This window comes from Petaurus breviceps, unplaced genomic scaffold (assembly GCF_028583685.1).
Source record: "Petaurus breviceps papuanus isolate PSGF00001 unplaced genomic scaffold, PetGlider_PUasm1.0 90977, whole genome shotgun sequence".
Lineage (NCBI taxonomy): Eukaryota > Metazoa > Chordata > Mammalia > Diprotodontia > Petauridae > Petaurus > Petaurus breviceps.
In genome coordinates this window covers 6,515,128-6,542,138 of record NW_027187391.1, presented here as the reverse complement: position 1 = coordinate 6,542,138, position 27,011 = coordinate 6,515,128, and the positions used below count along the sequence as shown (strand labels likewise).

Genomic DNA, 27,011 nt, shown 5'->3' with positions numbered 1-27,011 from the left:
ATAAATGTGTGAGTGTGGCTTTATCTCAGTAACAACTATTTGTGGGAAAGGTAATTTTCTCTACTCAGATTCTTGTGGAGACCTTAATAAAATTAGAGGTTTTATCCTAAGTTACTTTACATTATATAGCTTTTTTATGTGAAAAAGTACTAATCAAAGCCTCATTATATCCACAGACCTACACAAGGAATAATAATAAAAAAAAAAAAAGCTAAGAAATGGTAGCTCTGCACTGTTATTTCCACATGCAAAAACACAATTCCATTTCCTGTATGGCCTATAATTAAACATTTAAATTACTTGAAATGCAGGTAAGAATTCACTAAACAACCTATTATTATCATTCACCTTTTAAGGGTTTTGATAGTAAGTATAATGAAAATCAGATCAGATCTAAAATTTTCCTTCAACTTCAACAATCTAAGGGAAATACCATATACTAAACTCTCAAAGATTCATGTTACTAAGGGGAGAGCAGGCATATTTGAATAGTCACAGACTGTAATCTTTTCTCCTGCAAAATCTTTTTACCAAAGCTGAGGAGAAATAAAAATTTACTGGTTTGAGATATCAAGAAATCTTTCAAGCTCTGTTTTCTGTGACTTGGAAACATTTCCTACCAAAGCATGAAGTCTGGCTTTAAAATCACTCTGAATAAGAAGCCTGAACAATATGACTTGAACAAACAACACAATTTAGGAAACATACCTAATTATTTTCTTAACAAATGAATTGCACTTAAAATAGAAGAACATAGTTCTCTACGGTTTGTCTGCTCATATCTCCTGGTGCATCATGTGAAACCTTCCCTTCACCACCCCCACCCCCAAAATCCTGCCCTTCCTGCCCCCTACTAGGTACCATGCTAAGGGCTTCAGGTATAAATACTTATGTGTTGGAAGCAGTTCAACCACACATACAGATGTTTATCAAAGCTATGCTATTGGGCTTCACCTTTCTGGGGTTGAGTTTCCTCAAGGGTGGATCTATGATTGCTAAATTTTTTTTTTTCCTGCTATAAATCCTTCACAACCCTATGTACTGAATGAAAATTAGGAATATGCCAGAAAGGGATTTTTCAAAGAACTTCTAACAATAGGCTGCCAACGGCTGCCTCAAAAAATAAAAACTGCCAAAATCTGACACAAAGTCCAAAATGTGTCTAAAAGTGCTGCAATTGAGTTGCAAGTAACAATTACAAAGTGGTTGCAAGTCATAAGAGGAAAGTAAAGAGAGGTAACTAGGATGTCTACAATCTGGGCAGTTGGAGACACAGTGGATTGAGTCCTGGATCTGGAGTCAAGAAGAACTGAATTAAAATCAAGCCCCAAACATTAACTAGTTATGTGACAACGGTTAAATAACATGTTTGCCTTGGTTTCCCCAACCATAAAATGTATAATAAAAGAATCTCCCTCTTGGTGTTATGGTAAGGATCAAGTAATATAATATTTGTAAAACATTTTGCATAGTGCCTGGCACATAGTAGGCACTTTGATAAATATTTAACCCCAATTGCCCTCCAAAAAAAAAAAGGTAAAAACCATCACAGACAAGCAAAATTGTTTCAAATACTATTCCTCACCAAGGCAAGCAGTAACTTTTTGTGAACTTAGAAAAGTGATAAAGATCATTTAGGTACCAAAGACCTGCTTTGGGAATTAATAAGTTAGGGGCAGTGAGGTGGTGAAGTAGATAAAGTGCCAGGGCCTCGAGTCAAGAAAATCTGAGTTCAAATTCTGATTCAGAGGCTTAACAGTGATGCCAGGCAAGTCACTTAACCTCCATCTTCCCCAGTTTCTTGAAGTGTCAAATGGGGATAACAATAGCACTAACTGTTGAAGTTATTGTAAGAACAAAATGAGTGAAAAATATTTGTGAAGAACTCTGCAAACCTTAAAGTTTTATGTAAATGCTATATATTGTCATTAATATCATCATGGGTGTTCCAGGAAGAAACAAAAGGCAAATTAATAACAACAACAATAATTTCTAACATTTACATTGTTGTTCAGTTGTTTTTCAGTCTTAAATGTAACTCTTCATGACCCCATTTTGGGTTTTCTTAGCAAAGATACTGAAGTGGCTTGCCATTCCTTCTCTAGCTCATTTTGCAGATGAGGACACTGAGGCAAACAAGGTTAAATGACTTGCCCAGGCTAGTTAAATGCTAACCAGGGTCATGGCTAGTAAGTGTCTGAGGCTGAATTTGAACTCAGTAAGATTAGTCTTCCTGGCTCCTGTAATGGGAATGCAGATTTGGAAGATCTTCCCTGCCCCTAGGCTAAAGTGCACCTGAAGCCTGGGGTGGGAGGCTTGTTTTTCAGTAGATACTTCTTGATTGGCCAGTGAGTCAACAAGGTTGTTACATTCTCTGAGCCAGGAGAAGGCTATATAAGTCCTGATGGGTAGCTTTGTTTTGGGGGCTCACTTTGATAAGTGTTCTGTGATTTGATCTGTATTCTGGGAAGCCATTGTCCAGGGCCCCCCCGGCTTTGAAAAACCCAGATGTGGAAACCCAGATGTTGACTGGGTATGGATGTAATGGTTGGACAGTTTGGAAATCTGTCTACTTGATCTGTTTCTGTCTTGATAATTCTGCCTGTATACTTTGAAGTTCGGGGTGCTGACCTTTTCCCCTGAACAAGGTAAACGATATATGTCTGACTGATTAAAGTAAGCTTGTTAACCCATTTTGAGTTGCTTTCCTTTAACAAAACAGATCCAAGAACCTGTGGTGGAACAACCCTGAGGACGCTTGGGGTGCTTGCCGCTACAGCTCCAGGTCCAGTACTCTATCCGCTGTGCCACCTAGCTGCGCGAGCATTTATATAGCACCAGCTAAAATAATTCTATAGTTAAAAATTGTAAGAATAATATTCACTTAGGTCTTAAATTATAAGTTGTTCTGATGTTTGACTATATTTCTCTCCTTCATGACTTTGCTATTCCTTCTCTTGCAGGGGCTACCTTGCAGGCATTAAGGGGAAATGCTTTGGAAACCTCCAGTGTCTAATATAATTATCTCCTTCCCAAGTTGACAATATCTTCCATTTCATCCAAACTTTATATGTTTAAGTAAAATGTATTACTGATTTGTCTATTTAGTTTTACTGATACATATCTATGTTGATAATTGTCCTTCTGAGATGATTTGTTGTTGTTTTTTTCAAATCCCTGTCATCCATTTTTTTCTTTACTTTCTGCTAGATATATATTTTAAAAGATAATAAATGCTGTCATGTATATGACATTAGTTTTTTTTGTCTTTGCTTTGCAATGTTTAAACAAGAAAGCAAACATAGCCAGCTGTATAAGCAGCACCCAAACCCATGTAATCCCTCTATAGCCTCTTTCTTTTTAGCCTTATTGACATACGGGGCCAAGACTATTGCTGTGAAGCTCCCATTGGCTTGGTGTAGTTCCATGATTTATTGAGTAGCTGCATATTTTGGAAACTGAGTTTAAAAAGAAGGGAAGGAAAGAGAAACATCAAAGGTTACAATTTGTAGTTGCTATGCTATTACTCTTGGCTGTAAAACAAAAGCAATTTATTTTAGATTTTAGAATGCATTTTAATGTTTTGCTAACCAGAACAACTCGGGAATCTGAAAATATGGAAAGAGAAATGTGACAAACCAAAATAAATAAATAAAAAGCTTTCTAGAGTGACAATGAAGTGATATCACTAATAAAGCTCATATACCTGAGTAGAGAGAAACAAAAACCTTTTGCTGACAACCCCGAATAGCAACTGAATTTACAACTCCTATTAATTGGCAATTCAGGCACAGTGGCAATAGAATTATAGCAGTGTTAGATTATTTGTTAAATCCACTTCCATATGTAGAAAATTTGTTGTTGTTCAGTCATGTCCTACTCTTTATGGAGCAAAGATACTGGTGTGGCTTGCCATTTCCTTCTCCGGCTCATTTTACAAATAAGGAAACTGAGGCAAACAGGGTAAAGTGACCTGCTGAGGGTCACACAGCTAGTAAGTATCTGAGACTGGTTATGAACTCAGGAAGATGAGCTTTCCTGACTCCAGGCCCAGCATTCTATCCACTGTGCCACCTAGCTGCCCTATATAGAAAATAGTTCACTGCAAACTGTCCATTAAGTCTTCTTAGGAAATTTTAGCAATTTTTTTAATGTTACATTGTTTTGGCATAATGGAAACTTCCCAACTAACATCCAAAGTCCCCTTCCAAGTATATTTCCTGAAAACTGTTAAATCCTATATTCTTTTCTGAATACTAATGGCCTTTAACGTTGGATGTTTGGCAAATTCTTTGAGAAAGTTGTTATGCAGTAGATACATTATACTGTGAAAAGGCATCTTCCTTCTTCATGTTTTTAATTTCCTAAGAAGACTGATAATAGACATTATGCCTCCAACATTAAAGGACACAACCATTCAGAGAAGAATATAGAGTACTTTGGGTCAGTGGGGAAGTTTCCATCATGTTAAAACAAGCTAAATAAAATTTGTTGTCCAACAGTAAATGTCATTCATGTCTAATTCAAAAGGGGTTTTATGACATGAAATTACCTCTTTACTCATTTTATAGATGCCTATTTACTTATATTTACATACTTCAATTCATAAAACATAATAATGACCATACTGGATCAAACTCTTTTTTTTAAGCTTTTTGGAGGGCAATTGGGGTTAAGTAACTTGCTCAAGGTCACACAGCTAGTAAGTGTTAAGTGTCTTTGAACTCAGGATTTGAACTCTGGTCCTCTTGACTTCTGGGCTGGTGCTCTATTCACTGCACCACCTAGCCACCCCTATACTGGATCAAACTCATGGCTCAACTGGCCCACTTTTGTTGGATAATGACTCTCATATACTTTATGCGGGAGAGGATTGTTATCTTTCTTGGCAAAAACCTTAAAATATCCTAGGCTCTCTACTCTATTGGATTTGGTATTAATTCATTTGTCTAAACCCTTTATTTATATTCTCTATACAATGGCTCTCATCTACATATTCTGGCCTAATCTTTCTCAGGAAGTCTAGATTCTGCTTTCATGAACTGGACATCTCCTGGATATCCTATTAGAATCTCAAATGTAAAAAGCTTTCATTGTCTTTCCTTGTGAATCTGTACCTCTTCCCAATTTCCCTATTTCTTTTGAGTTTCCCATCACCTTTCCATTTACACAGATTTCTTACCTCGGTCATTCTTGACCCTTCTCTCTCATTTAGGCAACCTATAACAAATTTGGTGTCAGATCCTACCAACTTTACCTCCATAAATTCTCTTATCTGTTACTTTCTCTACATTTACACATCTTCATTCCTACTTTCAAGTCCTTATCTTCTCTTGTCTAGACTACTATAATAGCTTCCTAATCCATCTCACAGTATCCAGTCTTTTGCCTCTCTAATCAATCCTCCTTATAGTGCCAAAAATAATCTTCCTAAGGAGCAGATTGGAACTCATAGTTACACAAGTACTATTTCTTTTTATCTTTCCTTCTATGTGATATTAATTTTTACTTCAACCTTAACAAGTTGATGGTACAATTTTTTACAAACATCTGATTCAGAGATGATGCTTATATCCATAAGCAACCATTTCTTGTCTATTTAGAAAGAGTTAATTTCATGTTTTATGATGCTGTTGAGTGTCCTCCATGTCCACTGCCTTCTAATACTCTTCTGGAAAAATATACTCATGATATACAGTAGTCCAAAATTTATTTCATTTAATTCTATTCTCCACACTTCTGTGATTCTGAACCCCTGGTTGTCATCATTCCAATTCTGTTCTCTGTCTCCTACCAACTGATTCCTTACTCCCAATTCCCTTCAACTCAACTTTCCCCTTTGTCCAAACCCTTCCACTGTGCCCTCTTGAATGCCTTCTCCATAAGTAACAAACTTGCCTTCATCTTAAATCTTTCCTTTCCCATTCCCTTCAATCTTCTGGTTCTCACCAAGACTTTGCTTCCTCCTGATAACACAGCCTTCCTGGCTGCTCTTTCACAACTGGTTCCACTTTCACTCATTCCCCCCAACTTACGGGTTGAGGTGGGAGAGATGGAATGCTCCTTATTCCCCATTGCCACTCTCAGATTCTGTTTATACCATCATCATTTAATAACCTCTCCTCCTTTGGGGTTCATTCAATTCATACCTAACCACCACTGAAAATTCTGGTAGTTGTTGTCTACTGACCTCCAGATACTTCCCTTCTTTCTTCAGTGAATTCAGTGCTTAGTTAACAGTCTTTCTCTCCTCCTTAACCATGTCCTCATATTAGAGGGCTTTGATATCGATATATCAATATCCCAAATACTCTAACTTCATTTCATGTGATTTGCTTCTCCAACCCACCTAAGTCACGCAAGCCCATACCCTTGATCTTGCCATCATCTACAAAGGCACTACCTTCCATGTTCATGATCTCTGAAATTTCCTCATCTGAACAAAATCTGTTGTCAAAATGTTTAGCTGCAAAAGGGAGAAGAAGATATATAGGGTGATAACTAGTGAGGATGCATGAATCAAGTGAGGATTTTTAAAAATTAATTTATGTATTTTTAGTCTCCAACATTACCTTCCATAAGATTTTGAGTTTTAAATTTTCTTCCCTTTCCTCTACCCCCCTCCCTAACACAGTATGCAATCTGATATCGACTCTCCATATATATTCATATTAAAAATATTTTCACATTAGTCATGTTGTAAAGAAGAATTAGAAACAGTGGGAGGAAACACAAGAAAGAAAAAACAAAACAAACAAAAAAAGAGAGCAAATACTATGCCTCAATCTGCACTCGGACTCTATAGTTCTTTCTTTGGATGTGGATGGCATTTTCAATTATGAGTCTTTTGGAATTGTCTTAGATCTTTGCATTTCTGAGAAAAGCTAAGTCTATCAAAGTCATCACACAAGGTTGCTGTTACTATGTAAAATGTTTTCTTAGTTCTGCTCCAAGTGAAGGTTTTTTTGAGAATGGAAGAGACACAGGGAAGCAGCTAGTAGACAGAAAGATTCAAGAAAGTTGAGAGGAGGGGCATGGTAGAGGGGGAAATCTGCTGCAAGGTGGAATGGGATCACTTGTCAATGGAGAAGGGTCGTCCTACCTAGGTACAGAGAATAGTCACCACCACTGTCATTTCACACTCCTCTGCCATGCAACCTCAAACCCTGTTCTTTGTCTTCTCTGTAACTTCCAATTCCTCAGCCCCTCAGGTTTTTTCCCAGGTCATCACTCCTGCTAAAAGTCTTCTCACTTCCCCATCTTGAGCCCTTGTGAACTAGTACAACTCTATGCTATCCTTTTCTCTAGGGTCCCTGGCCCCAAGATCACTGATAATTCCATGTCAAGCCTCAGCCCTGGATAACTCCCATCATCCACTACATTCACTTCTCCATACATGCTGCTGCAAGAAGCTGGAGAAAATCATGAAACTGATGACTGGGCCCACTATAATTTGTTATATAACTTTAACTGGGTCCTCTCCACTACAAGGCAATTCTTTAATACCTCCCTAATTAACACAGTATCCTACTCACCACAGCAACTCTTGTAAATATTTTCAGTCTTCCTCAAACCTTCCATGACTCTCCCTTCTCCTACTCTCTCAGCTGATAAACTTGCCTCATACAAGTGACTGATGTAATTTGCTGAGAGTTATGTCTGATTTCCTACTGCTCATCTCCCATAACCCAGGTTCCTACTGCCACTATCTTCCTTTGCCCCATATAACATGAAGAGGTGACCTTTCCCCTTACCAAGGCAAACCCTTCTTCAGGCACAAGAGATCCCATTCCTTCCTGTCTTCTGTGGTAGATTGTCCCCTCTACTATGCCCACCCTCTCAATTTTCTTTCATTTCTCTGTCTACTGACTGCTCCCCTGATTATCTGTAAATATTCCTACGTTTCTCCCATTCTCAAAAAAAATTCACTTAAATCTGTCCACCCTCACTAGCTATCACCCTATATCTTCCCTTTTGTTGCTAACCTCCTTGAGAAGGCTATCTATAATTGACTCCTCCACTCCCTTTTTAACTCACCACACTCTGTCTTCTGGCCTCATCATTCAAACAAAATTGCTCTCTTCAAAGTTACCAATGATTTCTCAAACATTAATTTCTTAACCTTCTTCTTAATTGATGCCTTTCATAAATTCTTTGTAGCCTCTGACACTATTGTTTGACACTATTGTTCACCCCCTTTCCCTTAATACTCTCCTCTCTAGGTTTTTCTCTATGCTGGTTTTCTTCCTACCTGTCTAAATACTCCTTCTCAGTCTCCTATGCTGGATCTTCACCCAGGCTCACTAAGTAGGCTCACCCTGGTGAACACATCCCCCAGGGCTTTGTCCTTGTTTCTTCTTTTTCTTCCTTTTTGTTATTTCACATGGTGGCCTCATCAACTCCCGTGGAATCAGTTATCGTCTCTATGTTGATTCTCAGATCTTCTTATCCAACACTGAACACTCTCAACCTCTAGACCACCATTTCCAACTGCTTTTTGGACATCCTAAACTCAATATGTCCAAAACTGAACTCATTCTCTTGCCCAAAACTCTTCCCTCTTCCAACCTTCTTTATTAATATTGAGCACACTACTATTTTCTGAGGCCCCCAGGTTCACAACCTAGGTGTCATCATCAACTCACTTTATTTCATGACCCACATTCAAGCTGCTACCAACTTCTTTTGATTTGAACTTTATGACATATCTTGTATATGGCCTATTTTCTCCTCTTATACTGCCACCACTCTGGTATAGGTCAACCCTTGACTACTGCAATAGCCTGCTGATTAGACTCCCTGTCTCAAGATTCTCCCCATCTTCCTAAAGTCCATCCTCTGCTTAACTGTTGAATTAATCTTCCTAAAGTACAGATCTGATCAAGTGACATGCTCTGCCCTCATTCAATAAACTGCAGTGGCTTCCTATCACCTCTAGGAACAAATATGAAATCTTCTATTTGACCTTCAAAGACCTTTACAGCCTGTCCCCCTCCCATCTTTGCAGTCTTCTTATACATTACTCTGGACCATGTACTCTGAAATCAGGTGTCCATTGCTTCCTTGCTGTTCCTCACACAAGACACTCCATCTCCTGATTCTGGGAATTTTCACTGACTGTTCCCCATTCCATGAATTCTCTCCCTCCTCATCAATGTGTCTTTACTCCCTTCAAATCACAGCTAAAATCCCATCTTTTAAAAGAAGTGTTTCCTGACTTCTCTTAATACTACTTTCCTTCCTCTTTTTTATATCTCCTTGAGATCAAATACTGTCTTTTGACCTTCTTTGTATTCCCATCATTTAGGATAGTGCCTGGCACATAAGAGGAGCTTAATCAATGCTTATTAACTAACTGCCTGAATGGTGAGATTCAGTGTTCTCCGTGTCCACTGCCTTCTGATTCCCTTCTATGAAAAAAATTCCCTCAAGATATGAAGGTATGAAATGTCTGAATAGTCTGTAAATGATTTCTTAATTCTGAACTAAGTTTTTCAATATAGAAAAGAGACCTCAAAGATTTTGTTTTGTTTCTTGGATTGTCATCACCAAAGAATTCATCACTCAGTGTCTAGTCTACTTACTAGTGATGAAATCCTCTATACTTTGACCCAGCAACACCACTAAGGTCTATATCCCAAAGAGATTTTTTTTAAAAAGGGAAAAGAGCCTACATCTACAAAATTATCTATAGCCTATCTTTTTGGTAGTAGCAAAGAATTGGAAACTGAAGAGATGCCCATCAATTGGAGAATGACTAAACAAATTGTGGTATATGACTGTGATGAAATACTACTGTGCTATAAGAAATAATGAGAAGGATGATTTTGGAAAAACCTGTGAAGACTTGTGTGAACTGATGCAAAGTGAAGTAAGCAGAACCAGGAGAACACTCTACATAGTAACAGTAATACTGTATAATGATCAACTGTGAATGACTTAGTTATTCTCAGCAATACAATGGTCCAAGAAAATTCTGAAGGATTTATGATGAAAAATGCTATCCACCTACAGAGGAAAAACTGATGAGTTTGAATGCAGATTGAAGCATACTTTTTCACTTTAATTTTCATGCTTTTTTTTTTTATAACATAGTTAACATGGAAAGGTTTTCTATGATTTCACATATATGACTGTTATCACATTTCTTGCCTTCTCAATGGATAGGGGAGACAAAGAAGGCCAGAGAGAATTCAAAACTCAAAAACTTTTAAATTTGGGGTGGCTAGGTGATGTAGTGATAGAGCACCAGCTCTGGACTCAGAAGGACCTGAGTTCTAATCCAGCCTCAGACTTAGCACTTAATAGTCATGTGACCTTGGGCAAGTCATTTAACACCAATTGCCCCACCTTTCCCCCTCCAAAAAGCAAAAAAAAAAATTAAATTGATATTAAAAATAAATAATAAAAAAATTTTAGGTGAGGAATCTGAGGCTCTAAGAAAGTAAGTAGCTTGCCCTGTGATTATATACCTATCCAAGTATCTGAAGTAGCATTTAAACCCAGATCTGCTGACCCTAAGATTAGCCCTCTTTCTATGCCATCATGCCCCCTCTCAAAAGACACAAATTTTTTCACAAGTTGAATTGAAAGGCTTTTTTTTAATAACCATAATAGAACACAAATACAAAAGGCAGATGGAGATGGAAGAAGGTAATGAAACTGCTCATTCAACCAGCATTTATTGAGCACAAAGAGTACACACTGATAATGACAGGAACATGAGGTACAAAGTAAAAACCAGACAGCCTGTTCAGAAAGACAAATCCAATAATAAATAGAAATATAGAATTACTGTGTTATAAAATTGCTTTGAAAGGGAAATTTAGGTCATAAAATTATGTAGGAATGTGGGTGGAATAAAATAGGCAAGAGATGGAAAACAACTATAGGCAATCTAAAGAAAAACAATTTTTAAAAAGTAAGAAAAGAAATTTGAATTGGTGAAGGAAAAATGAGCAGGTTAGACTAAATAACCTCTTATCCCTTGCATTTTGAATCTCACCTTCCTATAAGAGAATCGTTCGTTCTCTATAATTTTGCCAGGTATATCAAAGTATATTATGAGTCACAAGGCTTATGCTCTATCTAGTAGCAGCTTTGTCACTAATTAGCTCTGTGACCTTGAGCAAAAATCACTTAACCTCTCTGACTCTCAGTTTCTATATTTATAAAATAAGCAGGTGAACTAGATAATCCAGATGCTCTCTCGGGTTCTAAAATCCTATGTCCTTATGTTTTCTATTCCAGAAACATGTAGGAGGGAACAATCCTCCAACAGCAATTAGTCTTATTTATTATAGGAGAAACTAAACTCTCCTGCCACTCAAAAACCCTCAGAGGACATTTTGATATAACTTTGCAAAAAGCCACAGTCCACTCTACAGTTCAGAGAATCAGGCCCCAAGTATATCATACATGGGGAGTTGGGGTGGGGGATGAGGGATGACATGTACCCATTTAAGAACATTTTTGCTTTCTTAATAATCTAGACTAGGCTTACCACTGCTTTATTCCGAATTCAAATCTTCACAATTAAGATATAGGAACCAATTTTCCAAAGCTCCATTAATTCCTTGAGATAGAAAATCTCTTATTGAATTTATTTAATAAAGCCTAGAGGTAACTCTCTATAGCTAAAATTAGTACCAAGGAAAGCTGTTTTTTAACAATTAAGTGAAATGGGATGAAGCTATCTTCATTCCCATCAAGGAGTGATGAACAGACCTCATTAAAAGAAAGAAATTTAAACCGTAAGCCTATCAATAGCATCAAGTAACAGAGGAATAAAATGAGAAAAAGACCAGTTGGAAGCCTGGGCCTATAATGCACAGCAAAACTTTTTCTTATCTGCTGGACAAAATGATGTGACACAGAATTCTATTTCTAGGATAATATTCTTCCTTCTTCCATGTTATTTGCTTCAGACTATTATTAAAAACTGAAATTTATGTGGATTGAATTGTAACTAGTTTTACCCTACCCCCAAAAAAGGTATAAAACATGAATGTGGTTTAAATGTTATTGTCTGACCAACTTTGATAGACTGGACTCTTCTCAGCAATGCAGTGATATAAGTCAATCCCAAAAGACTCATGATGGAGCGAGATGTCTACATCCAGAGAAAGAACAAGAAAGAACTGAGTATGAATCCAGATTGAAGCAAATGACCTGATCTTTTTCTCTTTCTTGTTTGGTTTTAGCTCCTCCTTACCATTTTTCATTCCATCTGATACAATCCATCTTTATAACCTGACTAATGTCTAATGTGAAAGTATTTGCAGATCCTATACTTGATTGTATGCCATCATGGGGGGCAGGGGGGGGGTGGAGGGCGGGAGAGAAAATCTGAAATTCAAGAAACTGTGAAATTGAATCTTGTAAACTAAAAGTAAACAAACAAATTAACAAAGACCAAAAATAAAATTTAAAAAAATAAATGTAACTGTCTATACTGAAAATGAGCCCAGTCAGTGTGTGCCTGGCATGTTCAACTTCCTAAAATATGGAAACACTACAAACTCAGGAGTCAGAACACCTTTATTAGAGTTCTGGTTCTGGTACTTACTGCCCAAGCAACCTTGAGAAAGTCAGACACCTTCTCTGAGCCCTAATTTCCTTATATAGTCAAATGAATCTGTTATATCTTATTAACAGGGGTTCCTACTAACTATTCAGGTCATAACTATCCGTAGCTGCCCATCTGATGAAACTCTTATCTATGTCCTAACCTACATTTCACATATCCACCCAATACTGAGGAGGTCTACTTTGCTTTCTCCTAACATCATGAGAATCACAGTGAAGCACTCAGGCTGACTACCTGCCATTCCTTGACACATAACCAGCCCTTCTTCATTTCCTATCATACAATTCCTTGATGACAACCTTTACTCCTGATCTTCTTTGGATTTCCTCCTTGGTTTTATGTGGCAGCCTACTCACATCCACCAAAAGACTCTCCCCATTGTCTTCTGCATAGTACTCATTTTCAATTCTTTTTAGTTCTTCAGACACTTTAGGCTTCCATGCCTCACTGTCATATAGCAACACTGGTAAAATGTTTAAAAGATGAGTCTGCTTTCATAGGAAGTTTAGAATCAATAAATGAGTTTTATAATTTCCCAAAGAAAATTCAATTCAACCTATTCTCATCTTCAACTCTAGACCTGATTACATGGCCCATTTTGTATTCCACACATACATACTGATAGTCAAAGTCTACAGGATGACTGTCTGTAAAATGAAGGCAAATACTTTGACTATCTAGTCTCAACAGTGCTGTTCTAGAATAGTCCTTTCCCCACCTTAAATTACTACATAATTATGAATTATCATTCAGACTCCCTCACTTGAGACTGGCCAGGATCAAAACTAGCTTCTGAAGATGGGGCACAGATCCTTGCAAGCTCCAGAATCCTAAGATATAATAAATAGTATTTCTCTCCTGACATACACTGGAAAATCAGTATACAGTACTAAAGCTAGGTAAAAGGAAACTCTTCTGCTATGGAAGTAGTAGAGTTCTCATATACCACTACAGAGGCAATGAAAGCACTACTCTCACCTTTCTAGTCTTAACCATGAGGCCTGACCCAATTTCAGACACTGCACAGAGATGCTAGCGGAAAATGACAGGCAGAAAGAAGAAGGTAGATGTCTGCTTACAGAAAGCATGAAGGGTCCTTTCCCTTGAAATGGAAATGGGAATGGAAGAAAAATTAATAAGAGGTAAAAACCAAAATAGTTGTCTGTTAGAAATTCTTGGTATGCAATGAACCAAAGGAATCTCACCCTATCTGCATGGGATTCAAGTTTTTCCCTTAGAGGATAAATTCTTTATCTTTTAGAGATAAGCACTAATACACTACCAGTTCTGAAAAGTGAGACGAGAATTGTTTGGTTTTTAAAGTGGGGAGACAGAAGAAATTATTCCCAAAATCAAGTTAAATTTCAGTTAGGAACAAAGTTTTATAATGCTTATGAAGAAACAAGGAAATGCAGAAAGATGTATAAAATGAAGGGGAGCCCAAACAGTCTGCACGTTGACTCTAATCAACAACAATCATTAATAAACAGTTATTGTGTTCCCGACATTATGCTGGGTGCTAGACTACAACTACATGAAAACTTTTAAATAAAGAAAATGAAGCCATGGTTCTTGAAATTTCAGATGTACATAGAAGGTGATATAGAACAAATGCATCTCTATTTGCTGGCTCATAATTTGATTGGCTCTGCTTTGGAGATACTAAGAGTTTTATGCAAGGCTGTAATTTTTTATTTCCTATGTTTAGTGGATGGATACTAAGTTTAAAATAGAGGATGGGATTGGACCTGTGATGTTACTGATAAAGGAAATTCCCAGATGAGAAAACTCCCTTCTAAAACACAGACTGGAAACCTTCCATCAAAGGTCTGGTACCTTTTCCATAATATAAAGTCTTAAGAAAATTGCCTAGAGCCGAGAGTCATACAACCAGTATATGTCAAAGGCAGGAGAGAAACCATGTCTCCTTGGTTTCCAGTCACCTCTCTAGCCATAATTCTAAGCTGTCTCTTGAAGTTTCAAATTAAAAAATTTAGGTTTACAATTAAAAAAAAGTAAAGGAAAAGAATTTTAGCTCATTTTTCTTCTTATATTATCAGAAAAGGTTTGAATAAGTGATTTCCAGTCTTTGTTATGGCTACAACTTCTGTGGGAGGCAAAAAATGCTTAAAGTGTTTACTATAGATGTTCAAAATTAATAACTAGGGGAAGGGGTAGAACCAGCTTGTATAGGGCTGATTTTGCAAGACTAAATCTTAAAGTTTTAGCAAATATTGTGATGCTCTTCTAGCCGTCTCCTGGGAATGGTCCTACTTTGATTATTTCCACCCCACCTGAAACTTGGCCTACTTCCCTGCCTTCCCCAGTTATGACAAATGATCTTTATGTCCTTTTACAAGGGCCTAGGCTTCCAAGACACTTCCCCCAGTCTTCTCTGCATGCCCTTCCCTGAACACCCCAAAGTCCTTCCTCCCCCAGGTTTCCAGCACACCCTTTTGTGTTGTCTTACCCCTACTGGAATGTAGGCTCCTTGAGGCCAGGAACTTTTTTGACTGCTGTATTTGTATTCCAGAAACTTAGCACAGTGACTGTATGGTAAGCACTTAAATTTTTTGTCTATCTATATTTAAAACATGCAAAGTTATCATTTTGCTTAAACCTTCTCAGAAGTGCTAGATGAAACTTGCAGGGCAGAGGAGGGGAACCCCAGCCTCAAGGCCACATATGGTCTTCCTGAGTTGGGTTAGCCTTTTGACTGAGTCCAAGTTTTACAGAACAAATACTTTTACTAAGTGGATTTGTTCTTTGAGGTTTGGATTCCATCAAATAGCCACACTTGAGGGCCTAGAAGATTACATGTGACCTTGAGGTTGCAGGTGCCCCACCCCTGTCACAAGGTTATTTAAAATATACATCAAGCATTAACTAATTAAATCTCCCCCAAATCCTTTCAGCATTTATGCCCTCAAAACATTTGAGGGGTGAGGAAGGAAATTTGTTGTTGTCATTCCTAAAAGCTTTTCCCTACAGGGGAAGAGCTGACTGTGAAGGGCTTTAGGACAAGAGATTAGGAGATCTTTGGACCACACAAAAGTTTGGGGACATTGAGAGACAGATGGAGGAGAGAAAATATAATTTTAATGAGACTGGGCATCCTCTAAACACAGGTGGGGCACCAACAACCAGAGGCAGCAAGAAGCTAGAGCATGAAGACAAGCAGCAGAAGGTGTCTTCTCTCTTCTTTGGTCTTCTGGGAAAGAGAATTCTTTGCTTTAAAGCTTTCTATTCCCTTTACCCAGATTTTTCACTATGCAATGGTGTTTATTTTTTAAGTTGATTTGTTTTAAGAATGCTCTCCCTTGTTTTGCTACAAATGCCTAAGTAAACGAAGGAGGAAGGAAGGAGGGGGTCAATTTTTACAAGGATTTTAGATTTCTCAGGATATGTAAGTGAGGACCTGATTTGGTTGCTGAGACCACCTGGGAAGGGGGTGAGTGCTATTGTATAAGCCATTTATACTTACAGGTTTCTTAATTAGAATCCCAAGGGCAGAATTGAAAAAGTACCTGAGGCTCTTTCGGTTTGCCTTTCAAAGACCAAGAGTTTGTCTTTCATTTCTATTGGTTGTAATCACCTGGTGTAACTCCCTGAGACAGCCTGGTACACTCCAGAGAGGAAATATTTCCCCTTTATCTCATCTCTTATCTCTACAGAGAGGGAGAGGATGGGAGAAGGATTAAGAGGAGAGAACTAGAAGGGAAAGTCCTTCACCACCTGGCCCAGGAGACAGATACAGGGTGGTCTGTGAGGTTTTTACTTAACTTCTTTCTGGTTGGGAGGGGCTGTAATAAGGGAAAAAAGAGACACAAAAACAGACAGCCAGGTTCTACAGGGACACTTAGGAGCTACATATTTAATCTTTCAGGCATGTTATGTTTTTTAAAAAAAAAGTCCACTGTAATTTACCAGAAATTCAATGCTTTGTGTTAAGATGGTTATATCTGTTCCATGTTGTATTATGTCCCAGAGCTAAAGAATGAACAAGTCCATTTTTGATGGCATAAACTAAATGCCAAAAGTCCAAACCTTATTATTGTTTATCAAAACAAAATAACAGTATTCTTTTTTAAAATAGGTATCATATGCACAGATAAAAGGAGAATACTAACCATGGGCATGGCATGTTTATCTTATTCATTAATAAAACAAACATTTTTTTTTACTATTTACTAGATGTACAGGACAGAAGGAGGGAATAAGAAAACAAATAAGACCCCGTCTCTACTCTCAAGGAAAGTGAAATCTAGAAGAGATAAGACCTAAACACAAATAACTGGAATGCAAAACAGAAGATAAGGAACACTCAAGAAAGGTATAATCCATTCTCAGCATTCACAGGTTTCACTTGTTTGACTTTCAGCATTTGGGTGATTTTATTAGTAACATTATTTTCCCTTGCGTGTTGCCAAGCATGCACATTCATGGGTATGCACAGTAAAAGAAAAAATGGGAGGTGTGAGGCATGCAAGTTTGTGGAGTGGCTGGTATCCTACGAGGTGCTTCACTGGTCTTGTCACCCTACCATTGCAGAGTAAAGAGCTCCCTATGCATTCACTGCATATTTTCTTAGTTTGCCTTAAAAGTCAAATTTTGTGTTGCAATTATGCCCCTAAAGGGTAGTGCAAGTCCTTTGGCCTCTAAGCCTAAGCATGCAAAGTTAGTGATGCAGCTGAGTGAGAAAAAAAAAGTGTTAAATAAGCTTCATGCTTGTATGTCCTTAGCCCCTGTCAGCTGGAAGGCCCTTAATCATCTCAAACAGGCCACAAGCAGATGAAGTTTGCAGACTACAGACAGTTCTAACTTTATATAAGTGGATCATTCTGTAAAGCAATTTCAAGTAATACAAATTTCCCTGAAGACATGGAGAAGAGAAGGGGGAAGGGAAGGGACCAGCACAGGGTTCGAGGATACATGGGGACAAAGCACAAAAAAGCAAGAGTAGAAGGAGGCACACTCAGGCAGAGGCCAGACACTTGGAGGCCTGACTTGGCCAGAACTTAGAAGAACCCTGGGTAGGGAGGGGGTGGGGGTAGACAGATGAGGGCCAAATGTGGACACAGACAGGAGAGAACCAGTGACAAGGCAGGGACAGGCCTAGAAGTTATACATGCTGGACACTTGGTGGATGGGCTGAGGAAGGGTGGCAAAGGTCTCCTCAGTGCCACCAGATGTAGCGATTCAAGTCCCCATCTGGCTGCAGCAGCTCTCCACCTACCTGTTCTGTTTTCACTTGCAGGGTTTTTTTTTGGTGGGAGTGGGTGGGGTGGGAAGAGGCCATGGAAGAGGCATGGAAGTGAATGAGAAGCAGAGAGAGAATACTGTATAGTAAAATTAATCTAGGCATTCTTTTGGAATGCTGATTTCTTTCAGCAATCTTTACTTAAAGTAAAATTTGTGAAATATAAATTTACATAAAGTGAGAACTGTCTGTATTCCAAGCTGGTGCATCCTTCACCGCCATCCACAAATCATGAAGTACAGACTGTTGGAAGTATGTTCTTTTAGCAGCAGTGACTAAAGTTCCAGAAACCTCTCCCTTGGTTTTCAGAGGGTGGCCAAGGTAGAGAGGTTTATAGTATACAGTCCTCACACTGCCATCTGACACAGTGGAAGGTAAGATTTCAGGTTAAAAAAAAGTTTTAGTTTTAAGAATTTTATTTTCCATACAGTATTTATGGTACTGTAGATTTCATGTGCTATGAAAAGTGAATATTACCTGAAATCAGTTTTGTTAATTGAAATGTTAGCACAAAAGGTCACAGAATTCTAGGGTATTACTAGTGAGAAGAAAATGTTCTGCATGTTACCAATTTTGGGTATTGCATTTTATGGGTTATTTCACAGTTACTGTGTTAGGAAAAGTGCATATTATCAGAACTAATGTCTTCTTATAAAAATTTACATGCAGAAAAGTGTATTTTCAATCATCTCTAGTGCAAAATTACAGATTCTGGTGGTTGCAGGGAATCTAAACTCCTATCTCCCATACTTTCAATGTATCAACATTCATGTTTTCACTTTTGCACCATTTACTAGGAGCATTGCCTCCATGAAAGTTGAGGATTGGCTGTATATACAAAATGCTATAGAAATTTGAAGGAGAGAATAAAAAAAAGAATTTTCAAAATAAAATTGGATATTTCAACAAAAACTTCTCAGGCAGTTCTTAGCAGCAAAACACACTGCTTAAGGAGGGCTAGGTGGCACAATGAATAGAGCACCGGCCCTGGAGTTAGGAGGACATGGGTTTGGATCCAGCCTCAGACACTTAACACAAAAATTAGCCGGGTGACCTTGAGCAAGTCACTTAACCCCAACTGCCCTCCAAAAAAAAAAAACCACACTGCTTAAATTTGAAATGTTTGTTCTACCGGCAAACATTTCCAGAAAGGAAACCTTTGTTTCAATTGCTAAAGTAGCAAACTTTTTTGTGTGTGTGATATATCTGATAGCTTTTAGGATTTATCTGCTCTAGTGTGTGAAAGTATTTCTATATTCTTGTGCTCCTACCACAACATGTGACAATTATTTCTATTCAAACTGTGCTTGTATAATGGCAATCACTGTACAAGAACTGATGTCAATCAAGGGTTCTGCCACTTAATGGAAGACTATTAAATTTTCTTTTCCTTAAAATTCAAAACAAAATAGGAATGCAATGGTTTGACTTATTTCCAATTACAGGGTAGTAGAGTCACACAATAGGGAACTAAGGAGTTAATAAGATTCTACTTATAAAGAGCCAGGGTCAGCCAGTAAGCTGATAAAACATTAGTGTAATTTTTCAAGTTCCATTATTTAAATGGTTATGTTGTGCTGAATAAAGCTCCATCTAAACATATGGGTCAGTAATTTTATATATTTCTAAAGTATTATATCACAATCTCATTTATCCCATCAAACCTAAACCACATACTATTTCAACTTAGGGAAATAAGTACAAAGCAAGTAACTTTACTGGGATCTTTATCCTGTCTTTAGCAAGTCCACAACAGTCTCCAACTTTCATGTACCCAACTTAAATGCCCCAGGGAGTTTTTGTTAGTGGCTACAGCATGTTCTCTTTTCTACCTTTTAGCAAAATGAAGGAATTTTTTTCCCCTTGCCTCTCCACAGTTTGCTGTGGACCCTCACTTCACCCAGTCCCTCCGATTCTGGACTCACCAATAGGGCTCATGGTGATGGGTGGTGGGGAGGGACAGAGTTCAAATCTGACTGGCTCCTTCCTCATCCTGGTCTTCCCACTGCTTAGACCCAAGGCTACTTGTCTCCCCAGCACTCTTTATACTTCCTCATCTCTTCTGGGGACTGAATGCCCTGAGAAACCTGATTTTGAGTTTATTCAGAAATGGAGATGAAGAGCCAGGGTACATTGCCATATAAAACACATCATTAATTCCTGTAGTTCTTAACCAGCCATAAGGTAAAAAAAGAAAGGGGAGGGGGAGTCAGAGGAGCAGGTTAAATATAAAATGCTGTCATTTTATTTCATATTTCCTATTTTGCTTTTTAGAACCCTTAAAATTAAAAAAGGTCTTCTGGTTTATATTTCATTTTTTAATAAAGGAAGAGAAAAGTCCTATTTGCAAACAATAAATGGCAATAGTGGCAAAAGTCAGTCAACAAAAATGTATTAGGTGTCCAGAATTGTGCCAAGTAGTAAGGATATCAAAAAAAAGTCAAATGCAGCATCTGCCTTCAAGGAATTCACAGTCTAAATAGGGAGAGAAGATGCAAAGATTTATATACACATAGGATATATACAAGGTAAAATGGAGGTAATCTCAAAGGATCAAGCATTAAGAGAAATAGGTGGGGGAAAAGAACCTAATCTGAAAACCAGTTCAGAGGAGAAGTGACCTAAGAATTTTTAAAAACTGATTTCTTATTTTTAAAGACTAGATCTCCCCATCATGTCCATGCTGGAGCTACAGGAGTTTCTCACTGACTGATTTCAAAACCACTAACGTGGGAGATTTGAACTGCTCTATATCTGACCTTGACCAGTTCATTCTTCCTTAGGTAAGCTTAAACCCCTTTGGAGTTTTACCATATTAATTTCAAACTTAGTGGAGAGAGTGGGGTGTATGGAGTGTTCAGGAAGGACTTCATCTATCTTTGGCATCCATCCTTTTACCCAACTCTCACCTATGGCTCCAAGAAGTTGTAGCATGCACAATGGCCACACCCCAATAAAACTGACTCTGCAGATGAGCTTAACTAGGCTGAGAATAACCGATGGACCTCAAACCTGTTGGTGAGTTAGGGGGATGTCTTTCCCTGGCATAATAGGCAGTTGAGAACAATTTGTTCCAACAGCCATGATGGAGCACTTAGAGCTTAGTCAGGCATCAAAGAAACCAAGTTCATCCACTGTATCCAGGACCATGGTCAATCTTCTTAACTTGTGTCCTGCCACTGGACTTCAACAACTCAGGAAGAAACAGTGAGGCTGACTAATTTGTGCAATTCTGCCTCACTTCAATTCATGTGCAAGAACATTATCCATAATGTCCTCAACAAAAAGAAGTAGAGAGGGGGCGGCCAGGTGGCTCAGTGAGTAAGAGCACCGGCTCCAGTGTCGGGATGACCTGGGGATCAAGTCTGCACTCAGATACTTAGCACCACACCCAGAAATAACTGGCTGTGTAACCTTGAGCAAGTTACTTAACCCTGATTGCTTAAAAAAAAAATAAGTACAGAGGGTAGACTGGCATATCCCCTCTCAAAACTCCTGAGCCCCAGAAATCTTTCAGGTTTAACCTGGTAGTTTGGATTACAGATGTGCACCATTATTCCTGGGTAACCCATGGAAATTTATGAAAGTAGAGGACCAGCACGGCTCCTTCTTTTCTTCCTAGGCTTCCAAAATTTCTCAAAGAAATCAATCAAATTTTATCTTCAGGTAAGTATTCCTCATCTAAAAATTAGTTCACTCACTTTGAAATGTAAATTACTAATCCCAACCTAACCACCATTCATCTCTGTTTTGATTGGCTATACTAGTTTCTTCCTTTAAAATATTCTCAAAACAAATAATAATATTGAGATGAATAATCATTGGATACTCATTAACATCTCTCTCTTAGTGACTTTTCTAGTTTATCCCTCTTTTCTCCCCTACCATAAATCATATATTTAGTTTGGCTTTTCTTAGAAAATTAACTTTAATATTTGTTGGTAATTTCATTTTCAATGTTCACTAACAAAAGCTGTCTGTGAGCACTCAAGACAATATGAGTAGTGCAGAATGCACACCAGCATGGTTTCATCCCTACACATCCCTCCTGATAATACCATTGTAGTTAGAACTTAAATTTGATGCTGGAAAATTCATGAAATAATTCACAATTTAATTTAGTTTTTTTTTCATGCAAAATAAATTCCTCTAAATCTTTTTTATCATGAAAAGCTACTATTACTGCCAATTCATATCAACCTGAGCCATTTTCAGCTCCATTTATTTTTTATCAAATAGAAAGATTTCCCAACATACCTTTGCCTCTGGTTGACGATAGTGACATAATGTGCTGGACAGCAAATTACCTTTATCACTCTGTTCCATCTGCCTCCATCTATTGAGTGTCACCTTTACTAATATGTGTCTAGCCTACTGATGACATCTTGAATACCAAAACTGAGTTCAATATAGCTCACGTGAGGTCAGTTCCCCCAATGGACAATCAAAGAGTAGAAAATAACTGGGAAAGAGAAAGAATGGACTGGGGAAATGGGGAAAGGAGGGAAGAGAAGGAAAGGGAACAAAAGGAAAGGAAAGTGTCAAACAAATCTAACAGTAGTACAAAGAAGTGGGAAGAAAAATATCAAAATAAAGACTATAATCAATCATTATTGGTTCCTTTTGCTGTTCAAGTAATTTGGTTCAGTGAAACAACTATTAATTTCTTAGCTCCAACAATCACATCAGGCATCATTGCCCCTACAAGGCTTGTCCTGAAACATCCTTCCACACTATAGATACTTCAAACACTTGGTGTTTCAATCAGTTGGTCAGGGTAACTTCCAGGTTGTAATACCTCTAAGCTGATTTATGTGCTAATACAGCTCCAGCAGTCAAAAAAATAAAAAACAAAGAAAGAAAGAAAGATTGCAATACTTTGTAAAGGGAGGAGGGGAAGAGAATAAAGGAACATGGAACCATGTTTTTTAAAAGAAGGACAAAGGAAATTTTTTAAAAGCTTGTTTTGGTTTAGTTCATTAAATATGAAGAACTTTGCCCAATATGAATTTGATAATGAGTTATCTTCAACATATTTATTAAGATTGCTATTTTAAATTATGGAATAAGCAAATTAAAATGTCCCTAGACAGCTGTACATCATGTATAACAAGTATAATTCAATTTTAAAGCAGAGGGAGGGGGAGAGGGAAATACACACACACAGAAAGACTGTTCAGACCCAAATCAGAACAAAGGACAAGAGAGTTACATGTTCAGGGCAATGTAAATTCAATTAATGTTTTCAGAGCCCCTGTATATCTTTATATTTATGCCTAATAAAATTATATTTAATCAGATAGCAAATCAGTATTACTACCCACATCCTACTCCTTTCTCAGTGTCTTAGCTGACCAGCCTAGAAGAAAAATACATTTCTATACAAATTATTGTTGTTTTAGTTTGAAAAATGCACTTGTTTCCACACCACACTAAAAAAAAAAAAATCTGTTTCTGATTCCAAACATTATTTGATGAAAGTTGCCAAGAAAAGAATTCAAGGAATGTTGTTACATGCACAACACATATAAGGCAACTGCTGTACAAGCCTGTGATCTTTTATGGGATGGGTAGTGGGGGAGAAGAAAATTGCCTTTCTAACATGAACTGTCCTCCAGGGATCAAAAGCACATGCCTGAAATTTTTCATGACCAGAATCTCCAACATAACTCTTCACTAATATTAGGCCTAAAGACTACCCTCAATCTGTAACTATGAAGCATAAAAGGACATAGAAAATAACCTACAATGTTAAAACATGTAGACACCCAGTTTATAGAGTTTCACAACTTTCCCCTACTAAAAAGCTGCACTTCTAACACAGAGAAAGGAGAAAATGAAAAAAGAAAATCAGCCAGATTGAGTTTAGTAGAGAAGACAAAAGAGAAAAATCCTCATAAAACATCTCAAAATTAAATTTAAAGTTTAAAAATTAGGTGTTCATCACACCCTTTTACAGATTTCTAAAACCAATGGCATTTGCTTAGATATAAGATATTGAATATTAGCTATTTCTAATATCTAACTACCTAGAACAATCTATGCTCTGACCATGAAGGATTATAAGTTTATGTTGTAATGAATGTACCATAACTTTGTTAATCAAAGCAGTCTGCAGCAGACCTTCAGTAAGCAATTTCCAACAGACTGATCAGATGTTTCCCAGAGAGGATATGTTTGAAAATTCTGGTGGTGTTAAATCATCTGTGTGACTTCAACAGCAATAGCAAAGGAATATTATCTTATCTCATTTCAGAAGAGTGATGCAGAGTGCCCAAAGATGACATATTCACATGCCAAAAGTAGTTTCATGGAAATGTAAAAAAAAAAAAAAACTAGAAGGAGAGAAAGTTTGTGGGGCGAGAAATTTTAGAGCAAGAGAACCCTATAACAACATGGAAGACTTTCTAATTTCTGACTGTTTTGTGCAACTTTTAAAAGCCAATATACAAGAACATGATTCAAACCAAGTAATGACAATTCCATTCCTTCATTGGCAATGCTAACCATAACCACAGAACAAATAACCCCCAAATAGCACCAAAGCTGCTAGACATGGTACATGCAAATGAAATGACCAGTTCTCCTATCATTCCCTACAGCAAATGGAACAAAGCCTTGTACTTAAAACAATAGCATTTAGCTCTTAATATCTCTGCCTGTTCAATCATAGTGACCTTTACCCTGTTACAGGTTTTTATCAACATAACAGCTACATTAAAAAAAACCTTAGTACTAGATATCAGAATTGTGCAAATCACTTAAAAAAGATAAAAATGTAAAAAAAATTTCCAGTTCATAAAAGATAAAGGCACACTCTTTATAGGAAAAGAATTGTTAATTAAAACATACAAGTAATGTAAAAATCTAAAGTTATCAACATACACTCCACGCTTGACATTTCTTAGTTTGCTCTGTTACTGAGGAAACTGGTAAGAGTCAATGATATTCTTTAATAAAATTAATTGCTGTTGTGGGACTAGGTGGAGACATATTGAATTGCACACACACATACACACACACACACCCCACCCGGTGACTATTCCACACCTGCATTCAATTAAGAAAAAAAACAAAAGTTTAAAAATATTATTTCATAACCACTTCAATTTAAACTGTACTGCTAAAATTTAAGTTAATTTGCAGGCAGATTCTGTGTCATTATAAGCATTTTACATCAAAAAAACTCATGGTGGCAAAATAAAATCAGAATTTATGATACTTCACATCCAAAGTTGTTGACAAGAATTCTGAATCCCTAGGATTCTTTAGCAGAAGCTCTCATTTTACAATGAGCAAGCTAGAGTTCATGAAAATCTAATCAGCTTGCCCAGAGTTATATAGATATTAATGACTGAGCAAATGTTTGAAACTAAGTTTTCTGACTCTAAATTCTGAGCCAATATTGCTATTCTATAGTATGTCCAATATTCTATATTTGGCTTCAGGTCACAAAGCTAAAAAGCTAACCAGAAACTTATTGCAACCAGACATTTGGGATACATGGTAAATAATAACCTAGTGAGGACAGATATGCTTTGAGTAGAAAATATTATTAATTTCATTTATATTAACAAACTTGTTCATTTATCCCATGTTTAAAAACTCCATCATCAAAGTCTTTTATTGGGTTTAAAGGTGTCAACTAGGGTAAACCCATAAAGATAGAAACTAAAGAAACTATATATCTCATTAAGAGACTCTGAGAACAGATTAACCAATGGCAAAGGGAAAGTATATAATCATCAATACCATAAATGAGGGGAAGGGGAAAAATATTTTTTACATCAATAGAATGGAATATATAAAAGAATACAAACAATTTCCATTGCTAGAAATATAAACACACATTCCTAGAAATACACGGTCACTATACTTTAAATTGCCTAAATTAAATAAATTATCACAAAAGTCAACAAAAATAAAACAATGAAGTATAGAAGAACAAAAAACAACAAAACCATGATTACAGGATACACACGCTCACACAGCCTTTGCACTTAACCAACTATACTTTCTACTAGAAGATCACTTTTCTCTTCAAAGGTGTATGTTATGACAACACAATATAAGAATACTCTGTCAATTTTATTTCTCTTCCCGCTTTTCATCTCTTGCAATTCCTTTCATGACATGTATAAGTCACAAAGTTCACAAAAACACACATTTCTTCTGCACATTTAGCCACCTATGTATATCATGCCTTATAAATCACACTGCCTGAGAAAGATCTGCGTAGATTACAAAAGAATTCTATTCCCTTGTAGCAGGGGGGGGGGGGGGGGGGGAGGGGGGTGATCCTGCTTATAACAACAAAAAAGCATAATAAATCTTTTTCAATTTCTCTCTCTCTCTCCCTCCCTCCCTCCCTCCCTCCCTCCCTCCCTCCTTCCTTCCCTCTCCCATACATACGTATATACATACAGACACACACTCTCCATCAATTAGTATTCATACTATGACCAAGAATGACTCACAAACTAGCACACCTCAAAACACTATTTCATCCTCTAATTGTCACCAAGTCCCTCACCTTTCAGACAGAACATTATGAAGCAGTTCCATAAAGAAGAAAGTGCTCTACTGTCCAACAGCAGTACTAGGCACAGCTGTTTCCCAGTCCTCCTCTTCAGCACACTCTGCCAGAGGAGCATGGCAGAAGGCCAGCTCATGTTATTACAGGAAGCTGCTACCCAATCCACTGCTTTCGAAGCTCTGCTGCTGACCCCTCCCTATCCCATCCCATGTAATCTCTCACTACCACCTTAAAAAGAGAGGGAAGAAAAGTCCCCATGCCTCTAGTTCCATCCAGCACAACTGAAAGCCCATACTCCATTGTGCCAGCTTATCTATCAGCACTTTCCTCTGTGATAGATGTAGCATGCATCTATCACATGATCCATAAAAGAAAAATCATAGGATCCTGGATTTAGAGCTCAAAGGGAACTTCCAGCACCCTCATTTTTCAGATGAGGAAACTGAAGTCCAGAGAGGTCAAGTGTCTTGTCCAGACACACAGATAGCAAGTAAAAATTATCAGTTAATTCAATTAAACTATTATGAATGATGAAGTCTATTCTTGTACTTTTTCTCCCATTTGCCCATTCCCTGAAAGATTGCTTTTGGGTAGGGGGGTGGGAAGAGGGAGAATGGATGCAAGTA

General features: G+C 37.5%; 1 protein-coding gene across 6 annotated transcripts in view; it reads right to left on the bottom strand.

The window, feature by feature from the left end:
* The window catches only part of NHSL1 (NHS like 1), a 294,193-nt gene that overhangs the window by 114,381 nt on the left and 152,801 nt on the right, over positions 1–27,011 (bottom strand). The window contains exons 1-2 of one of the 6 annotated variants that reach the window (XM_069077262.1): positions 26,383–26,494; positions 22,107–22,332 (exon numbers count right to left, since the gene is read on the bottom strand). The exons of 4 other annotated variants lie outside the window; for them this stretch is intronic. In XM_069077262.1, the coding sequence (XP_068933363.1) occupies positions 22,107–22,134 (28 nt within the window). In that variant the 5' untranslated portion in view covers positions 22,135–22,332; positions 26,383–26,494. Of the gene's footprint in view, positions 1–22,106; positions 22,333–26,382; positions 26,697–27,011 lie in introns of those variants that run through there. One more of the 6 variants, XM_069077258.1, reaches the window with a different exon arrangement.